The sequence below is a fragment of the Rhinatrema bivittatum genome, chromosome 7 (assembly GCF_901001135.1).
Source record: "Rhinatrema bivittatum chromosome 7, aRhiBiv1.1, whole genome shotgun sequence".
NCBI lineage: Eukaryota > Metazoa > Chordata > Amphibia > Gymnophiona > Rhinatrematidae > Rhinatrema > Rhinatrema bivittatum.
In genome coordinates this window covers 223,661,940-223,683,007 of record NC_042621.1, presented here as the reverse complement: position 1 = coordinate 223,683,007, position 21,068 = coordinate 223,661,940, and the positions used below count along the sequence as shown (strand labels likewise).

Genomic DNA, 21,068 nt, shown 5'->3' with positions numbered 1-21,068 from the left:
TCCAAAATGAAGTGCTGGTGTTATAAGTTACAATTTCTTTGTTTTAAAGGTTTCTGAATCTTTTTTTTTTTTTTTTTTTTTTTTAAATAATCTCTTTATTTCTAAATTTGTTTTTGTTTTTTTAGAAATTACCACTATATGAGATCTTTTTTCTTCCCCTCTAATGTAATTTTCGCACACCCTTCCCGATCCCCCCCAATCCTACCCTACTCATTCCACCCTGTCCTTATCATCCTTCGCTTCGAATTTCTCATGCAGAAGTAAACTTTCTAAGACTTCTCTTAACAATTTCTCGTAAAACATCTGTAAAATCAGGAATTAGGAATATTACTTAATACCATATTCTAGACACTGTGTTCTGATTATTTATGGCTTCTTGGTTAAATTCTATTTAGAAAAGCTCAATCTAAAACGTTAAGTTTTTAGACTTATAAGACATTGTTGTTGTCATGTATATTTCCTCTCTCATATGTTCAACTGTTATTTTAAAAAGTTATTCAATATGTTTCTCAAAAAAGTTCTTTGTTATTTGTAATTGCCCACAAGCAAGCTTGTTCAACTGTTATCTGTAAACCGATTTGATTTGCATATAATGTAAGAAGATCAGTATATAAAAACCATAAATAAGTAAACAAATAAATAAATATATTGACTCAAATATAAAATGAGTTTCTTTTTCTTAAAACATTTGCTTCCAAAACCTACCTCATCTTGTATTCGAAACCTTATATTCCTACACCAGGCCCAGTGGTGTGGGAAAGGAGGCAATGGCAGCCTGCAGGTCCCAGCAGAGGAACGGGGGCAGCAGGTTCCCACCAGACAAGTCAGGAAAGAAACAACAAAGCTGGCAAGGGAAAAGATCCAGTGGCATCCTGCCGGACCTGGCATGTTATAGGAGGCCAGAAGGAAGAAGTCAGTGGCATTTCACCAGGCCTGGAGGGAGAGAGAGGTAGCGGCATCTTGCTGAGAGAAAGGGAGCAGCGGCATCCTGCTGGGCCTGGAAAGGCAAAGGACACCATCCCAGGGACTGGTAGGGTAAGAGGAAGTGGTATCTTGCAGAGGCTGCTCTTGGCTACAAGAAGGAGCTTTTACCATACAGGGACGAATATAAGGGGACTGTCTTATATTCGGAGCAGATTATATTAGGGTCAATACGGTACTTTAAACAGCAGATGACACAGGCATTAAAAATAGAAAAATCAATCAAACAGGGCATTTCTAAGGGATTACTGCCCTTTGTTCCAGTCGTTCATATGGTCTGGAATTTAACTGAACTTTCCATTTAGGTTAGGGAAGGTAATTTTCAAACAGCCTTCTGTGGGTACAGTAGTGTTTCACCCACAGAAAGGGCCCTTTAGACTGATATGCACATACTTTAATGCGCATAGGGGAGAGGTGTTTCAGGGTATGGAACTGGGCAGGGCTTGGACTTCCACACATACTTTTTGATTTTGTGCATGGATTTGCTGGGATAATTTTCAAAGCAGACTTACCCACGTTAAGTCTGCTTTGAAAATTGCTTATGCGTATATCTGCTAACATACGCAGTGTTACAAACTTACCCCCACTGTGCATAGCACACAATCTCTTTGATAAAATATCACAAGTAAATAAGAATGGCTTTCACAAACCAACCACTCTTCTCAGTAAAAAAAAAAAAAAAAATCACCTTTTCCTGAAATGACTTCTTGCTCCGTTCGCCATCGAAAGCCAAACTGTTGTAAGAAAAATGAACATTCAATTAGAATCCCCAACACAACATGCAAGTACTGATTACAATCAACATTTTTTTTTTGTATCCTTCATATAACAGTTATAGTTCCAACAATTGCAAGTACTGATTAAACAGAAAGGAAAGAGGTACTTATGGAGCTACTGGATGCCGATGCCAGTTCATACAGCAGTAACCATAAAACATATTTACCAGGCAGTAAACAAGAGGCAAAAATTAAACTTGTGAAGACAAAGTTGTGCTGCCTGGGATTTTTGTTAATCTGTTTTTGAGTTCAGAGCACCTTCTTTTCAGAATTTGTTTAACATTCCTAACAGTTGCATATGATTCATGCCATGTTTTTCCAGTTCTTAACTTATTTGGTTAATACATAACATTCCCATAGAATTTCTGTTGCTGCTATTGCTAGCTTCATGTTCCATTTGCAAAGTCTGGCGGCAGGCTGTCTTTTTTAGCTGGCGCAGTCAAGTCAATTACGTTTCTTTTATAATGTGTTCATGATGTGTAAAGCGCAGCATTTTTTGCAGAAAAGTTGGTTTCAATAATTTGTTTCTCATTAGTTCACGGCCCCTATGGGGGGAGGGAGCTTCAGCCATCCTTCAGTGGCAACACTGAGTGACCAGACTGGATTCCAGATGGAACCACTGTTTGTGACCCCCTGGTCAAGGACTGTCGCTGGACAGGGGGTTTATAAAAAAAAATAAAATTTTTAAAGGCCGCCCCCTCTCACCAGGTGGTTTCAAATAAAGGCTCATTTCAATTGATCTGGAAGTCCAAAGAAGGAGGCGTAAAGTGCTAGACCCAACCCCCTCGTTTCTTTTTAGAGTTATGGTAGATTTTATCTGTAAACTGTTAAGGGTATTATTATCCTTCAATTACTTTTCAACAGATCTCTGGCAAATGGTATAATTACCACTGTAATTTTATTCTTACTAATTTATGCTTGATTATAGATCAAGAAACATTTCTTAGTTACAGATTCTGCAATACCTTTAGAAAATTAATGCTGCTGGCAATTTTCAAAATAGCCCACCCAGGTACAATTTTCCAAAGGGACATCCACTGCTTATTATTAGGATAAGCAGCTTGGAATCTTTCTACCCCCTTCGGATCCTGCCAAGTACTTGTGACCTGGATAGACCACTGTTGGAAACAGGATACTGGACTTGATGGACCTTTGGTCTGACCCAGTATTTTAAGTCTCAAGTCCACGCCTACTTTCTCTTTCAAAACTGCCCACTGGTACAGCTAGCCTGTGGACCATGCACCTGCTTTCTGTGTGGGCTCAGGTGAATGGAAAATAGCATTCATGGATGTGAAAATGCAATGGATGCTCGCTAGCTCCAAATCTTGCTTACAACACAAGCACCAGTGAAAAACCTGCGCACTTTTACCAGGGTTAACAACAGGGAATTTTCAGAGAGCCCTTTTATCCAAGTAAAGTGCTATTCATCCAGGAAAATGGCATTTGAAAATTATCCTCCCCATTACAAATAAAAACTCTAGAAACAGGAGTAGGAAAAAAGTGAAAAATGTTGCCATGTCTATCAGTTTAGGCCCTACACATGCGTGGCACAGGAGAGCCTGGGGTCAGCCAGCACCATTTTGTTGCACAGCATCGGTGGGGCAGGAGTGGAGAACACTTATGCCCCTCGTGGACCTGGGCATACAGGCAAAGATGGGGAAGGGGGGCTCCAAGAGAGGGTGGGGGTGATGACCGAATTATCTGAAAAGGAGCAGGGTTTGCAGGATGGGGGCAGGGATTAATCAGGTTATTACTTTTTTTTTTTTTTTTTAAACAGCCAGGCGGCTGGGAGGAGTGTAAGGATGAGGCACCACAGATCATCAGGGAATTCTGACAAGGGATGTGGAGAGTGACTCTTATGTGTTATGTCCGGTCGCAGACGGCTGCGACTGCATGTACTTACTTCCTGCACTGCTCTCCTGCCCTCCCCAGGGCTGCTCGGGCCAGCCTCACCGCCGCGTCCCCTGGGACTCCTCATGGCAGCCTGGACGCCACCGCCATCTTCCTAGACTTTAGGCCTTCCTAGGCACGCACGCGCGCCACCGCGCCCTCCCTTGAAGCCTCCTTGGCAGGAACCTCGGGGGCGTCCACGGTTGATGACATCACCAGACCAGTGTATTTAATCTCCACCTTCGCCCTCAGCTAGCCGACTTGGCAACAAGTCCATTCATCTTCAACTACTGCCTACGTATTCCTGAGACTTATTTCCTGCCTTGGACGTGGACCTCGTCTGGTACCCGCTCCTCGGGGGCCAGTGCACACATTGGGGACTCGCTCTCCTTGCCTATCCCGCTCCTCGGGCTGGATCTGCGTTTCCTGGATTCTAACCTTCAAGGCCTCCTGTTCCTCGGGACTATCTCTGGGACATCTCAGCTATCTATGAGTTCTACAGAGGGGCTTCCCTGCTCCTCGGGGTTGTGCCCACAACCTGGACAAGAATGTCCACGCCTCCCGCTCCTCAGGACCTCGCTTATGGATTACAGTGACTGCCAGAGCTTCCCCGCTCCTCGGGGTTGCACCTTCGTACTATATTGAGACTGCCTACACTTCCCTGGTCCTCGGGGCGGTGCTATGTCATCACTAGAGGCTCAGCTCGGGCTTCCCTGTCCTGTGGGCTGGTCTACAGCGTTACAGCATCATCCTACGCTGTGCAGCTCCTCCTTTCAGGGTTGCCCTCTGGAGTACCTCCTGATTGGCCAAGGCTCACGCCCCCCCGCTCTGCGGTCTGTTTGGGCCTCCTCCCCTCGGGGTCCCTGCCCAGGTATTGCCTCCAGTCCACTCTCCACAGGGGACCTCTTCTGGTGCTGCGGAACCTCTCCATTGCCTCACCCAGAGCTCTCCATGGTCTCTGACCTCGCCTTTCACCTGTGGGGGTCCTTCCCACAGGTAGTAACAACTTGTACCTTGGGCCAAGGGCCCACATACCCATAAATCATAACATTATGGGGACTTCTGGCCCCTTTTATGATGGCGGGGCCGGGATGGGGGCCTGCCGTTGTGCATCACCATGGCCAGGAACATTTGATTTTCACAGCTGTGGCAATCCAAGGAAAACAGTTGCTGCAGTGCAGTTTAGCTTATCCCATGGTAATTTACTTGTGGTAAAACAATGCAGTAACAATGTTTTACTACATCTTAGTAAATACAACCCTAAGCCCAGCTAATGCTGCCGAGATCAAATATGAAATCTATAGAAGGGGAAAATATTTACTTCGTAAAGCAATCAGAGTCTCAATCAAAATCCATTATTTCTACTCAGCACAACAGCTTCAGAACAAGCCCATTTAAACTGTGCCTTGCAAACTAATTAACTCAATTTCCCTGGGCATTCATTACACTAGCAGTTCTGGAAGAAGAAACACATTCAATTACCTCAGCAACATTTCTTTTTTGGAAGAAGAAGAAACAAGCTGAACGGGGTCATAGAAATATAAACAAGAACTTGAATTTTAACCATACACTTGCACAAATATTTTAAAGAGAATTCACCACCAGGATCTAAAACATCTTTTTTTAAGATTCAGATTTTTTTTTCCTCATTTGTATTACTTGTAAAACAATCAGGTATCACCTCACTTTCTGACTGATGAATATACAACGTCTCCTTGGCAAAAAGGCATTCCAAAAGGCAAAAATAAAAATGGTAATATTGCCATCTGAATCATGGATTCAAGAGGATTCAAAGCTTTCATATTTAATTTGTTTGTCATTTCAGGTCTCAAAGGCAAAATAAAAATGCCCTTGAAAGTTGTGGTAGTCCATTTGAAATCTGCAATCAACCAAGCAGTTTTTAAATAATTCAATCCCCAAGACACCAGAAACCTTTGCTTCTAAACCTTCCCTCAGGACCACAAAACTAGCTGGGTTTTCAGGATATCCACAATGAATATTTATCTGCAAACACTGGAGACCCAGTATATGTTAATTTCTCTCATGCATATTCATTGTAGATACCCTGAAAACACAACTGGCTACGGAGTTCTGAGGACAGATTTGGGAACCAATTTTAGCCTTCAAATTCTTAAAATTTAAAGTGGTCTCAATATTTTCCATTTTTATTCTGAAGGAAAACATTTAAAATCAAAGAGATGTTTACTGCTTAAGGTGTCCAAGTCTGATTGACCTAACTTCTCTCTCTTTTTAGATACCTTTCAATTTTAGAATCCTGTGCTGAAACTTTGTTTCAGCTGACTGAACTCTTCATCATATCCATATTACTAGAATCAATGTTTCAGATCTGTGATAGCCTGACATACTAATGCCAAGGTAATTTCTTTCAGTGTATCAGGAAGAACCAGTGATTAACTAGTCTCCCTCTTTTTCATTGACAGAAGCGTTCCCTGGACTGCTTCTGTCAATGAAACATTCCCTGGAACATTCCAGGGAATGTTCCAGATAACATTCCCTGGACAAAGAGGCTAATTCATAACCTGGAGAGTCAGAGAGGAGGACAGGCTTCAATTTCCCCTGAGCACTACAAATTACCGAGTCCTCATATCAGAACTCTTGGAAACATTGCCCTCATCTTCCTGCAAACACTAACTTACTGCAGCATCCCCCTAAGGAAAAGCTCCTGGGCTGTTTGCTTCATGTGATGGGAAACCGCAGCAGATGTGCCTGGTAAGTCAGACCTCTCCAGTCCATTCTTCTTAACGAACCTGGCCAATAATTCAGCCTGTCTTGTTAATGGAGACTCATCAACATAAAAAGTACAAGCCTTGTCTTTGCGTTATGCTGTTACATTTACCGGCTCGCAGGCTGCCCCCACTTACCTAACGCCGCCTGACCAGTCTGGCACTGCCGCTCCACGTGGTGGGAACGCTACAATCCTCCATCTTCAGGCTGCCTCCTAGACGCGCACTGACATTTAAAGGCCCCCACAGTGGGGAACCAGTCCTCCCAGATGACATCATATAGCCAGGTATTTAAACCACAGCTGTGCAATGCCAAGTCGTCTAAGCAAGTGGTCGACTATCATTGATAGTGTGAGTTGCTGCTTCTTTCGAGCCTTCCAGCCTTGCCTTCAGCCTTTTCAGCCTTGCTTTCGTCTCTTCAGCCTGCCTAGCTTTGCCTTCGTCATCAGTCTTACTTTCCTCTTCCCTAGTCTGCCTGCCCTCGAACTGATCTCTCAGAACTGACATTAGCCTGTACATCGTTTACTCTTACTTGCCACCTGCCTCAACCTCAGCCCGGACCACTACCCTTCTTTCTTGCCATCCACCTAGATCTCGACCAGGAACTGGGACTACTCTTCTGCCCACACCTCAGAGACTGCCACCTAAGACCTGCTGGCCCCTGGAACCCAAAGGCTCAACCCAAGGAGAAAGGGACTGGCGCAGGTGAAGCTCCAGCCCAGTATCTGCACTATCTGCTCTGCCAGTTGGCAGTGAGAACTTACAAGGCCTTTCCTGTAGGTTGCATCAACCTCACCCCAACATAACGGTTCATAATCCTAACAAGCTCTTTAAAAACAAAACCCTTTCCCTCAGAGAAATGAGTTTTACAAGCACCTGCACTAGCCACTACTTGGGTATCAGTTCAGTTCACCTAATTTACTGCACTACTTGCACTTGGATTCTCTCTAAACCACTGCACCTAATGCTCCAATTAAACTGATAGAAAACTAGAGGAAGATAATTTTCAAAACATTTTACCTGCTTTAATCGGATGCCTGAAAACTGCCTTCCCTCAATGCCACTAAAAGTCGGTGTGTGCTTCCACAAACTGCAGGCTTTGAGCCACCCTGAGAGGACGCGTTCCCGAGGGCATGCTGAGGTCGGGGAACACTTTCCATGCTCCACAGCTCAAAGTAGGTGGAGCTTCTGCAGAATGCATAAAAAGAGGCTTTCCTGGTATGTACAGGGAAATACGGTTTTTCAACTACAAATGCTATTTGGTCCCCCACTAATCCAAACACACAAATAACAGCTAAAAATATTCAGCCTCTTAGCAGATGTACCTTCCAGTTGCTCATTTTCAAACAGAAATAATGTAGGTTGCGTCTCTGAAAATCTGCATAAAGTCCACGCATTAAAAGCACCTGCGGGATCTGCAACTATGCACATTAACTGAAATTTTTCCCCATGATGTGAATCCATACAAATATTTATAGCTTGACTACTTATTTCAACACAATTTATAACATGCTTATGCTCGTTAATCTGGATTAGTGAGTCATGGTACAGCAAGGGTTTGATCTCAGACACAAATATCACAGTGCCTTGATGATACAATCCCAGAGAAGGTTCACTCTGCACCCCAACTTCAAACAATAAATCCCTGAAAATTACTCCTTATACGGATCTCTGCCAGCTTTTCCTGTTACATCTAAACTCTTTGTACCTCTATCTTGAATATTCTCTGAATGTTTTTGATCATCATCTTTCAGAGACAGGACTTTGCTGCGTCACGTGAAGCTAGAAAATTTGGCATTAGTGGTAGATGAATTTACAAGCTAACAGCAACACTTCAGACTTCAAAATGTAGTGCAAAGGTACCGAGAAAAGTTTGAAAAAAAAGTTACAGAAATCAATAGGCTATTCATGTACCTCCCTGTTTTCCTCTGCAATTCAACTGCAGTCTTTTTCATCCTTACAGGGTTTGACAATAGCATGACTTAACAGAAATGTTTTTTATTAAGTACTAGTCACAAAAACACTGTAAACAAAGATATGTTGTATGTTGATTTACGTTTCCATATTAAATTTACAGTGTTTATGGTTTGCTCTGAAAGGGAACACACAGTAATTGAACTATACAACAATCTGAAATGTGTTACAAACCTCAGAAATCTGCAGCATAATCAGTTCCATTTCAGCCACACATGCTTTAGTTATGCAATAATAAATCACTGTATTTGACCGAATATAAAGTTGACCCCCTTATATTTGGGCCAGTATGGTAGAAAACCAATACAATCAGCAATCTCAGACTCCTCCTCCATCTGGACCAAGCAGACACCACCGAATCTTCAGGAGTGAGGGATTGCTGCCTGGGCGGATAGCGGCCATCTTCTATTTATTTATTGTACATTATTCGCCAAAAGTACAACAAGATCTACTAGATTAGGTACAGCATCAAAGCATATTTGCTTACTTGTAAATAGTGATCTCTGTAAATAGCAAGTTAAATCAGCCATGACTTGGGTGACATAAGAACATAAGAAATTGCCATGCTGGGTCAGACCAAGCGTCCATCAAGCCCAGCATCCTGTTTCCAACAGAGGCCAAACCAGGCCACAAGAACCTGGAAATTATCCAACCACTAAGAAGATCCCATGCTACTGATGCAATTAATAGCAGTGGCTATTCCCTAAGTAAACTTGATTAATAGCAGTTAATGGACACAGTTCTCAGAGCTCAGAAAGTCTTTGTGAGCATGCATGGGAGTTCCCACACATGCTTGCTTCCTCATGAGCCTCTCAGTTTCTTCCAGAGCTTAAACTTTAGCAAGATAGTCGACTCTCAAGAGAGGCAGGTGGATAATAAAAGTATGGATTATTTAACCTGTCTATATATTTATTTATTTTTATTTAATAACTTTTATATAGAACCCAGTTTACAGCTGAGCAAACTTGATTTCTCCATTGACAAGCAAGATTAAACCAGTTATTACTTGCAGGGAGTCCCAAGCTAAGGGTTGCATTACAGAGCATCTACTTAACCGAAAACCCAGCCCCACAAGGTGGAGAGTGAAAAACTGGGTGAACAGGTTGTGCAGAACTAATTACTTGTCCAAAATTACTGTATCCCCAGGACACACTGTCCAGATAGTAGTGGAACATAAAGGTGTGAACAGATGACCAACTAGCAGCTTTGCATATGTCTTTAATGGAAGTGGCCCTCAGATGTGCCAATGACTCTCTCTTGATATCCTCGATAGAGTCCGCAATTTGTAAGCCAGCCAGAACATAACACTGCGCTATACAGTCCACTAGCCAATTAGAGCTCTCTTGGCTACACTGCCCATCCCATCTGTTGGGATCACAAGGACATGAGAGGAAGAAGAGATGTGATAATTGTTTCGGGCCACAGGAAAAGGGCTCCAGATAGCTGGCCCTATACCATACAGAGAACTCTTCCACTTGAAACTATAGGATTTTTTGGTTGAAGACTTCCTAACTGAAATCAGCATGTCCTCCACTTCCCTCAGAAGGAGTAAGGAGGAGACTACTGTGCATTCAACATCCATGCTATGAGGGCCAGCGATGCCACATTCTGGTGGAAGAGTCCCCCATTCTGGGTGATGAGAGTTGGAGATGCCCCCAAAGAAATCAGAAATTGAACTGATAGATAGAGGAAGTATTGACCACTTACTATGGACCAGCCAAGGCTATGAGGATCACCCTTACCTTGTCCTGAATCATTTTCTGGAAAGTCCTGGTAATGAGAAGAATTGGCAGATACGCAGAGTAGACTAATGCTCCAGCTTAGGACAAAAACATTGAGAGCTGATCTGTAATTGCTTGGTTTCATGGAACAGAGCTTCTCAACCTTCCAGTTGTTCTCTGCGGTGAATAGTCAATTGTCGGTATTCTCCAGTGAAGGAACAAGCTGTTCCTAACCTAAAGAGCAGCAGAACTCTGCTGAGATGATCCACCAGCAGAGGGCCTAATAGATAGGTTGCCTGAAGATGGGTGCTGTGATGACCAGCTCAGGACCAGAATTGGAGGAAGTCCTTGTAAAGGACGTATAAGCACATTCCTGACCACAGACTATTAACTGTGCCTACAACGCGGAGTACACATCTTATGCAAATAAGAGACAGAATGTTTTCCATAGCAGGCCCAAAGTTGTGGAATTCTCTACCTGAGACGTTACGTCTGATATCAGAAAGAAAGAGTTTCGAATGTGAACTAAAAACCTGGCTCTTCAAAAATGCATATTATCTAACTTAAAATATCAATATGCAAAAAACTACAATATCAAGAACATAGATAATATTAAAAGAATAAGTAATGAGAGATGTAAACTACTGTCCTAGACCTTTAGTTAGCATGTTTTAGAAATTAAGAACAGATATAGATCTTTTAATCCCTGTTGTGTTGATCTATAATATGAATGTTACTTTTGTAAACCGTTGTGATCTTCATTTGGAACGATGGTATATAAAATGTCTAAATAAATAAATAAAAAACAGAATATGGCCACCTGTTGTCCATCTGGATCAAAACACTCTTACTTGAGTGCAGGTGGGAGAAAATCCTTAGACCATATCGGATGGTTCACAGCTACAAAAGGATAATTTGCAGACAACTTTCTACTCGGAACCACACCCCCTTGGGTCCATGCAGTGCTGAAGCATGCCCCTCACCCTCTGGTGAAGGCGTCAAACAGGGTTACATGATATGCCAGGACACACAGCAGGAGACCCAAAGCCAGAACCTCTAGATGTTTCCATCACAGCAGAGATTATAATATCTCAAGAGTCACCGATATTTGATAGAATAAAGCTAGAGCAGCTGATTCTGCTTGCAATAGAGGGCACACTGAAGACCATGCATGTGCAGACGAGTTAGAGGAACTACCATGGCCAAATGACCCCAGAGGACAAAGACTGACCTTGCAGATGTCCAGTCCTGCTGCAGAAGGGACCTCATGAGGCCCACCAGAACTTCAGCTCTCTCAATAGGTAGAGAAATACCTTCCCCTTAAATTAGTCTTTCCAGGCTCCTATGAACTAGATTCTCTGGAATAGGATTAAGTTGAACTTTGAGAAATTAAGCAGGAAACCCAGGGGCTGAAGAAGCTGACTGTTGCATGGAGGGACTCAAGGACGCCCAATGGGAATGAACCCATCAACAAACAATCATCCAAGTACGGAAACATGAGGATCCCCTGCTTCCAGAACATAAGAAGTTGCCATACTGAGTCAGACCAAGGGTCCATTAGGCCTAGCATCCTGTTTCCAACAGTGGCCAATCCAGGATACAAGTACCTGGCAAGTACCCAAACATTAAATAGATTCCATGCTACTACCTAAGTCAACTTGACTAATAGCAGTTTATTGATTTCTCCTTCAGGAACTTGTCCATGCCTTTTTAAAACTAGCTAAACTAACTGCCTTAACCACATCCTCTGACAATGTATTCTAGAGCTTAATTGTGTACTGAGTGAAAAATAATTTTCTCCGATTTCTTTTAAATGTACTACTGCTAACTTCATGGCATACCCCCCCCTAATCCTTCTATTATCTGAAACAACCAATTCACATTTACCTGTTCTAGCCCTCTCATGATTTTGTAGACCTCAATCATATCCCCCCTCAGCTGTCTCTTCTCCAAGCTGAACAGGCCTAACCTCTTTAGTCTTTCCTTATAGATCTGTTCCATCCCTTTTATCATTTTGGTTGCCCGTCTCTATACCTTCTCTACTGCATCTATATCTTTTTTGAAATACGGCGCCAACCAATGGCTCAAAGCCTCCATTTTGTTTCTCTTCAAGTTGCTGAAAGGAGAAGGTTCATACATACACATGGGCACAGAGGCAGACACTCACACCAGACAGGCACAGACACTCCACATTCAGATCGACAGAGAGCAAAACAGACACCCAGATAAACACAAACAGACACAGAGATCTCACACATAGACAAAGTTATCCAATACCCAGACAGACAGATACAAAGACACCTCAGCGAGTGACAGAAACCCAACACCCAGACAGGCACAGAGACATAAATATACCAAACCTAGACAGAAAACCACAAACAAACACAGAGACAGGCATAGAGACACCACTCCCAGACAAAGAGAGAGATGCAGGCAGACCGACCACATCATGCACAGAGATATAGACCACACATATAAATAAAGCACACCAGGCATACACACTCCATACCACAACCAGACACACAGGCCGCACACTACAATGGTAAGAGCTGGAAAATGTTTCAAAAAACGTAGGTGCCATCTAAAATATTTTAGGAGCTGAATAAAACTCCATCATACCCTGCTTTTTTTTGTATTGTTTTCACTAATTTTTCCTATTTTTCTCTCTATTTTTGTATTTTTCATAGTTTGCTCATCTTTTTTTATTTTCTCATGTTTTAATTTGCTTAACTTTTATTTATTTTATACATACTTTTTGCTTTTATCCTCCCTCTTTCCTATTCAACTCCTTTTTCTCTTGGGCCTCTTTGCCAATTCTGCTCCATTACCCCACAATTTCTTTTGCCCCAAGTAGGCAACAGTTGTGTTCTTTTTCTCTGGGTAGGGACCTGGCAGCAGCAGGAACTCCTCCCAGACTGAGGCCTGAGGATGGCAGCTCTTCCTGGGTTGTGGAGCACTGCAGTGGCTTTTTCCAAGTCCAGTTCTGCCACAGAGTAAGCAGCTTCCCACCTGAGCCCGCAACAGCAGAAGCAGCTCCTCTCCCTGGCCCACTAAAAGAGATGCATGGCTAACTCATGGCATGCTTACAATGTCAATACATTATTGTAACCCTCTACCTGATGAGCTTGAGTGCCTCCACGGCATCAAGACTCGACAATGTAGCTATTTTTTTCTTCCTTGTTTGGGACCCCCCCCCCCTTCAGGATTGTTCAAGCCCCACAGTTTGCTCACTCCTGACCTAGAGGCTGACATCAAAAACTGGTCCCTGGTTTTGGCTACATTTGTTGCTGAGCTTTCAGATGCCATCTTTTCTCTCTGCTGGCCTCCAGCTGGCAGCTGTTGTGGCAAAGAATCAGGGGCTCAATGTCACTGAAAAGGATGGAAAGGCTGCTTCAGTAAGAAGGGACATTTTTAAGAAGTACTGATATCTGGCTGCACCAGACTGGTCTCCAAGTGCTGTAGACAGAGACTGTAGAATGGACTGATGCTCCTTGATCAGAGCCACCCTTTTCAACACCTTATTCCTGAATAAATTCTCATCCTTGCAGGGAACATCTTCCATTAGGTCATGAACATCCTCTCAGAGTCCTCACTCAAAGCAATAAGACCCTTCTGGATCTTATAGATACTGCAGAGTTTCTGGCCACAGTGTTGTAAGGCCTCAAACATGGATCAGATGAGATGCTTTTCAGACTCTTCTGCATCCTCCAGGACATGCTGAAGCTCTGCCTGACCATGGTACAAATTTTGCGAGGCATCCAATAGGTTCAATCAGTACCCTTGATGGACAATGGAAAGAACTCACTGGTCTGAGGTTATATTGGGCCACTGGTTTGCAAAGAACTGCAGCCTACCCCTAACCGGTGGATCCATCGGCCCCGGTATGGTTAACTGGACTACACTCCCTACGACCCAGTCAAAATCCCGTCCCTGGTGTTGACTGAGGCACCGGCTAAGTTTTGGGAGCTCTCTGCTGCCTGGGTCAGCTGTGGGAGCTCTGATGCTGCTTACGAGTGCAAGGGGGTGGAGGACAGTATTTCCTCTGGGGAAACAGACTTCTTCTGCCCCGATCTCGTCAACCTCCTAGCAGAGGAGGACAGGTCCGGAGTGCTGGTGAAGAGTTTGTGGAGGGTTTCATGGTGGTCCCGGAGGTAGGTCACCATATCCCTCACCTATCTCCAAAGAGATTCTCTTCAGTATATGGCATGTCACCAAGTCTTTCCTGAAACTCTGGTCAGAGATCTGAGGCCCACAGCCATGCCATTCTGCAGGCGCCAATTCCCAATGCAGAGACCATCGATGCCGTTTCAAAAACATCTTAGGTCACACAGACCTCGTGTTTTCATACTCTAGGCCCTTATGCCCTTATGCACCAGCAACATGAGGCAACTGCTCGGCCACCTCCTGCACCTGCTTCCAGATGTCTCACGAGTACTGGCTCATGTAGAGTTGGTAAGAAGCTATGTGGGCAATGAGCATGGCTCCCTAAAAAAAAACTCTCTCCCAAGAGTGTCCATTGCTCTGTGATCCTTCTCCAGGTGTGCCGAGGAATGGGTCCAAGACCACTTGGCTCTCTTGACAGTGGAGTCGACTACCCCTGCCATTGAAGCTCTCTGCTTCAACGGCAGCATTGCTCCCTGCTTCAACGGCAGGGGAGAAGAAAAACAACCAATAAGGACTGTATAACATAGTCTGGGTAAAACAAATAAGCATGGGTGTAGCTTGCTTATTGCGGCGGTTACTACCCCTATTACCCCTAACTAATCAAGCTAGATATTTCACTTGGATGCAGCTCCATCACTGCTCTCTACATTAATGGTGGGGGTGGAAGGGAAATAGAACCAAGAGCTAAGAGAAACAGATAAGTATGAGAGAAAAAATGTGTGAAGCTTGCTGGGCAGACTGGATGGGCCGTTTGGTCTTCTTCTGCCGTCATTTCTATGTTTCTATGTAAACTGTCATTTATTGAACCTGGGAGCCTTCTGGAGAAGGTAAACCCCATCAGCCTTCTTATTCACAGAAAGCACTGTGTTCCCACATCCTTAGCAGTAACTTCTTACGAATGTTGTGCAACGGGACCGCTATGATCTCCTTAGGAGGTTCCACAAACTGGAGGATTTCAAGCATTTTGTGCCTAGCATCCTCCTCTGTCAGCCATCTCCTGCACAAAATCTGTGAAAGTTAAGGCGGAGACTTCCTTCACTCCTCTAGAGGACACGGGTCTGAGGGGAGAACCTCAGAGCCATCGGTGGAGGACTCTGTGGTGTCTTCCTCCCAGATGACATAGGGGCCCTCATTCTCAATGAAACAGCAGGGGATGGGGCCCTAGGTGCTCAGCCTTCCTCCAGATGTGCAGGCACTGGAGGAGCTGGACAGGGGGGCTGTAGGCCTCAGTGTCTCAGGCAGCCTAGGTGGAGCTTCCTCCGCCGAGGAACTAGCCATGACCACTGGCAGGGGGAGGTTACAGTGCCCCAAAGGGCACAGACACCAACCCGGGAACTGATGCCAGCTGGGTCGGTAACGTGCCGATGAGTGCATGGAGCTTTTCCAACAGTGGCTCCAAGATGGACGGTGCTGGCTCCAGTGCCGTCTGTGCCACTGGACTGATGCTCCACACTGTCTGCTCAACCGCCAGCTGTACTTGCCGCTCGAGCTCCTCCTCAAACACTGCCAATGCCAACACCAACTGAGAGGAAGAAAGACTGGCTAGATCCTCTTCAGAACAGAGAAGAGCATCAGTGACTGGCATCAAGACCAGTGAAGACCATAGCAGACCCCCGGCACTTATAGAGGACTGGCACTCCTTGCCACTGGGTCGCTTCAGGGCATCAAAGCATGAGAGGCGCACCCCTGTGCCCTACACCGTTCATTGATGGAGACCGATGCCGATGCTTCTTCGGCTTCCCTAGATGCTAAGCACAGTCTTTCCCTATTGCCGATGACGAGGAACCAGACGATGGTCGAAGATAGTTCTGCCAATGTCGATGGCTCAGTGTCCATCTGTGTGGCTCCGTGGTCCTTCGATGCTGCCAATGTCGATGGCTCAATCTTCTCCAACCAGAAGAGGTGCTCTATCTTACCAAGACAAAGACGACGTCCTTTTGGGGTCATCTGGGCGCATTTGCAGTAATCCTGGACGTCATGCGATGCCTCCAGGCAGAGGACACATTCATCATGGGGGTCCATGATGGACATGGTCTTTGGGCACCAAGGGCATCACTTGAATCCAGATGTGGCCATGACGGGACGAAATAAACAGGAAGCAAGATCAAAATTGATGGCGATGGGTGTCTATGACTAGCAGGCACTGAAGCACTACCGCTATGGGGAATTGACCGCGAAAGGAAACTTACCAAGAAACATCGAAAACCCTTACTAGGAACACTACGGGGAGAACCAAGAGGGACCTGTTGTCAAATGCAGTGAAGAAAACCGCATGAAAGTTTGAAAAAGTGGAAAGTTTTCCAAAAGAGTCTAAAAAGCCAAAGTGAGCTTTGCAGAAAAAGAGACTGAAGAGGGACCCTGTGTGGACGCGTGGTATTAGGTGTGCTAGAAACTTTGACATAAATTTTCTGTGTCAGGGTTCCATCTGTTGATGTCGCCCATGTGTAAGGACTACCATCCTGCTTGTCTTCTGAGAAGTAGGGTAAATTGATGGAAAATGAACCTGGTTATAAGTGGATATCTGTAAGAAATCTATTGCTGTTGTAATGTTGCTAATGGTTCAATAAAAATTTGAAATTTATAAAAAGAAAGACTGCCTATAAATGTTATTATATAAAGTGAAACCGGGGGGGGCGGAGAAAATTAAGTACCCTAGTCATACTGCACAAATTATATAAGAATTTGCAAAACTACAGGCCAGCAAATATGAGGCTGAAGTCAGAATGACAAATGTAATCATTTCCGCGTCTTTTGTTGTTTTTTTAAGATCCAACAAGAATTCCAGCTAAGCAGTTAAATAAACTTGGATAATATACTGGCACAGCAAGATATAACATCTCCCATTTCCTCTTCAGTGTGAGTCTTTGATACAGCATCCTGGTGGCAGATCAGTCTACCACAAGCCACTGGGGAGAACTGGAGAGATACTGTGCCTTGCTACCAAGCATCTTCACAGAGCCCAGCTACCTGCTTAACTGACGCACCAATTTTAGCTTATTCAATTTATTTTTAAGACCAGCAAATGTCTTCAATTCCCATTCCCTGTCAGCCTCTACTGGCTGCAGAAATTAACTTTTGCCATAAGTCGGAGGTCCTGCTGCTTCAAATGTCTAGTCTTATGAATAATGTTACAGGGTAAACAAGATCTCAGGTTAACACTTTACACAGGGGACTCTTCCAGAAGCACCATAACTCCTGTGAGTCACTAACAGCTGGTAATAAGGATTCTTGATAGAAACAAACCTGGTTTTTCTTGAATCTACTCAAATCTGCTATACAGTACTCTTTGAATAATTTGTCATAGTATTTCTTTGCAAGCTTCTTCTCCCTGCAGACAGAAACCAAACTGTTAAGAATGTGCATTTATAGCACTGAGATCAATATCATAATTGTGGCATTTTACCAGCAGGCATTTACTTGTTCAAAGTCCTTGTTCACTTTTTTACAACATAAAGGCAATCTAATAGGTTTTTTTTTTCATTTCCATACCTTTGGTATCTAATAGTAAAATGCAAACCATTTCAAACTAAATGATCCATTCAGCAAGGTTTACCAAAGTCTGTTTTGGGAAAAGAGTTGGGTCCACCAGTGGCAACAAGGGCCTCCTTTTCTTCCGCTGCCGGTGGGATCGGGTCTACCGGCAGCAGCACAGGCCTCTCCTTGCTCCTGACGCCACCCCACCTGGGGTGCCACCCTGTGCAATTGCATGGTTTGAACACCTGGTGGCACTGGGCCTGATCAAGCAGCATTGTCTGAATTATCAAGAAGACTGCTCACTCACCCAGTAAAAATGTTGCTAGCAGTAATTTATAGGTTTGAGAGTTGCTTGGTTTGAATGATTGTAAATATTACTATCCTTATCACAAGGCTTGGGGGTACCCTGCACAGGGCTGCAGATATTACCATAAAAAGCTTATGGCCAACTGCAAGGGCCATCTGGTCCCTTTCTGCCATCATTACTATGTATGTTACATGTATAAGTCCTAGCAAAATGACAAGTCAGAGAAATAAAACTATAGAACTCTACAAAAATTCATCATTTCAAAGGATCTGTTTTAAATACAGCCACTGTTGTCCTCTGCATTGTCTAGATGACAGAAAATTAAACCTATGGACAGCTTTGCTGGACTGAAAGAGACACAAATCTCTGGATCCAATCAGGAAGACGAAAGTGTTTTAAAAATAAAAATGAAAAAATGTCTGTGTGACATTCTCTCTTTAAATGTTTTTTTTTTAACACAAAATTACTTATGAAAAATGTAATATTTACTTATTTGATTTATATTTCACTTTTCAGGGACTTCAAAGTGGATAACATACAGGTACTGTAGGTATTTCCCTATCCCCAGAGGGCTTACAATCAAAGAGGATAACTTTCAAACTGTGTGTGGCAGCATATATGCGCATATATGCCCGTGCATAGTTTAATCATATTTTATAATCTGCACGTATGATATATGCATGTTTTATAAAATACGTGGAATGTACCCCGCAACTTACATGCCTATGTAAACTTACATGCAAATACATGCAATACACTGGAATCATGTATAATCGAGCATGCCAGTACTTTTCCTATTTAAAAAATATACGTGCAGATCTTTTACACATGAAAGTAAAATCAGACTTACACGCTTAAATCGTCCAATTTAAAACATGCACGTAAATGAAATTAACCAATTTACCAATTAGTCCACTGGTTTGCCCAGTCCTTCTTTCTCCAGGTCACTGAAACTCTCCTGGTTCTTCAGACTGAACTCCCCACACTTCACCCAGACCTACCACCCAGCCAACAGTACACCATAAACACATTTAATATCACTTATGCCAGAAAAATAGAAGGTGTTACAAGAAGGTAAGCTGGAAAATGCAGGTAAACGTCTTAAAATAGCAACTTATGCGTGCAAGTGTTGGCCCCCATCCAGGAACGCCCCTAGACTGCACCTATTTTATGCATTTATATGTTCAGTAAGTGTGAAAGTGAATATATGAGTGAATTTTTTACTTTTACAAAATAGGGAACATGCAAATAGAGACTACTTACATGCACATATGCTAATTTTTATACACATACATTTTCAAAAATTTACCTCTAAGTTTGTACCGGGGCAATGGAAGTTGAAGTCACTCACACAATGTCACGAGGAGTAACAGCGGGATTTGAACCCTGATTTGCAGCTTGCTGCTTTAACCAGTAGGCTACTCCTCCACGAATAAGAAATATTACATACACTTCATTTTCTGGGTCACAAGGATGAGTAGTATTTCTGGAGCACTGGGCTTTATTTGGATAGGTGTAGCCAAAATAGAACACAAATAATGCACAGTGTTGGATATAAAGTATGTATGGGCCTAATGGCTGCACAACTTACCAAGTCATGTCTGCTTCATCTTCCTCCTGCCACAGAAACCTGTGATTTTCCCTTATAATATCCAGGTCATTCTTATCATTTGCCCTGCAAAGGGAAAAAGGTCACCTAAGGAAGCCCATCTTATACTCTACTTTCACAAGAGTCTCTAGGAAGAAAAACCTTTGGAAAACAGACATCTCAATGAGTAGAACTGAGGGGATACAATTTTAAAAAAAACTCCCCCTCCTCCCAGACACAATAGGCCAAACTAAAAGACTAATTTATTTATTGTCCTTCGGATTTTATGTGTAATCGTGTTTATTGATTTTAGCCAAAGGTAGAACATACATTCATAACATGAACAGCAGGACCAAACAATTGTCAAGCATGTTTAAACAAAATAACTCAGTAACACAAAAAGTTTATCTAGCCTTTGAGCATCCCAGTCCCTTTCCCAACCCCCTCAGCACCAACGACTTGGTCGTTAACCTCCACTAGTACCAACCTATAATACCAAGGAATCTGGCCGTATTCATCATTTTACCGGTTGTGTTGGGTCATAGCAAGCACAATAATGGCAGAAAAGATGAGTTAAGTGCTTACACTCATAGACATAACCAATTGAAGACAAAGGCAAAGGCACTTTGTTTGGTAACTGCCGTGACAGAGGAATCCACCTTGGGCATCTTAAGTAGATTCAAGCAGTCCTCAGGGAGGGGGTAGAGGTTGTCCATAGCCCTCCCACTCGGAGTCCCACCTCCGGGGACTCCCATTCCCTAAGGAGCATCAACTTATGCATAGGGTAAAAAGAAAAAGTACATGGAAGAGCCCTAAGTCCCGCCAGGTCCTTGTTGGCAGGCATAGCGGCCGTAACCTTATCTGCCGGGGGCAGCTCAATTCCCAGTTCCTGCAAAATGAAGGGAATGAGTGGTTCCAGTTCCTCCTTTTGAAATAAATGTAGAACCCGAGGATCATCCCCCCTCGAGGGGGGGCATTAGGAAGCAGGGGATCAACATCCGGATCTGGAGTTGGAACCAGCGGTGGCTGTGGAGGATCCGGAGGCGGCAGGACTCCCGGACCACCCTAACCGAGTCCTGTCCCTCCGGCGCCTTTGGAGGTTGCGGAGGGGAAATTCACGGGGATTTTGGCAGGGGGGGGGGTTCCAGGGATGGATCTTCCTCCTGCTGTAAACTGTCTAAATAGGACTTGTGCATAAAAAGCACAAACTCTGCGGAGAAACAAGACTTAAGACTTCCCGGGGGGAGAGGGGCTCAAATCCAGAGGAGAAACTAAAGAATCGGGCTCACCTTCTTCCTGCACATCCGATTCTGCATTTGAGCCTGCTTCTAAGATGGCCGCCGTTCCCGCTGTTTTTCAGGCTGGGAACGGCCTGGCCACGCGGCGGGAACTTGCCCCTGGGTCGCTGGAGGTAAGGGGACAGATGAGGGACCCTCCCCACCCAGTAGG

The 21,068-nt window shown here is 43.9% G+C and overlaps 1 protein-coding gene across 2 annotated transcripts in view; it reads right to left on the bottom strand.

The window, feature by feature from the left end:
• LOC115095766 (protein FRA10AC1) overlaps nucleotides 1–21,068 on the bottom strand; it is a 154,659-nt gene that overhangs the window by 87,870 nt on the left and 45,721 nt on the right. For both annotated transcript variants that reach the window (XM_029609893.1, XM_029609892.1), the window contains exons 6-8: nucleotides 19,623–19,706; nucleotides 17,494–17,578; nucleotides 1,670–1,715 (exon numbers count right to left, since the gene is read on the bottom strand). In XM_029609893.1, the coding sequence (XP_029465753.1) occupies nucleotides 1,670–1,715; nucleotides 17,494–17,578; nucleotides 19,623–19,706 (215 nt within the window). The remainder of the gene's footprint in view (nucleotides 1–1,669; nucleotides 1,716–17,493; nucleotides 17,579–19,622; nucleotides 19,707–21,068) is intronic.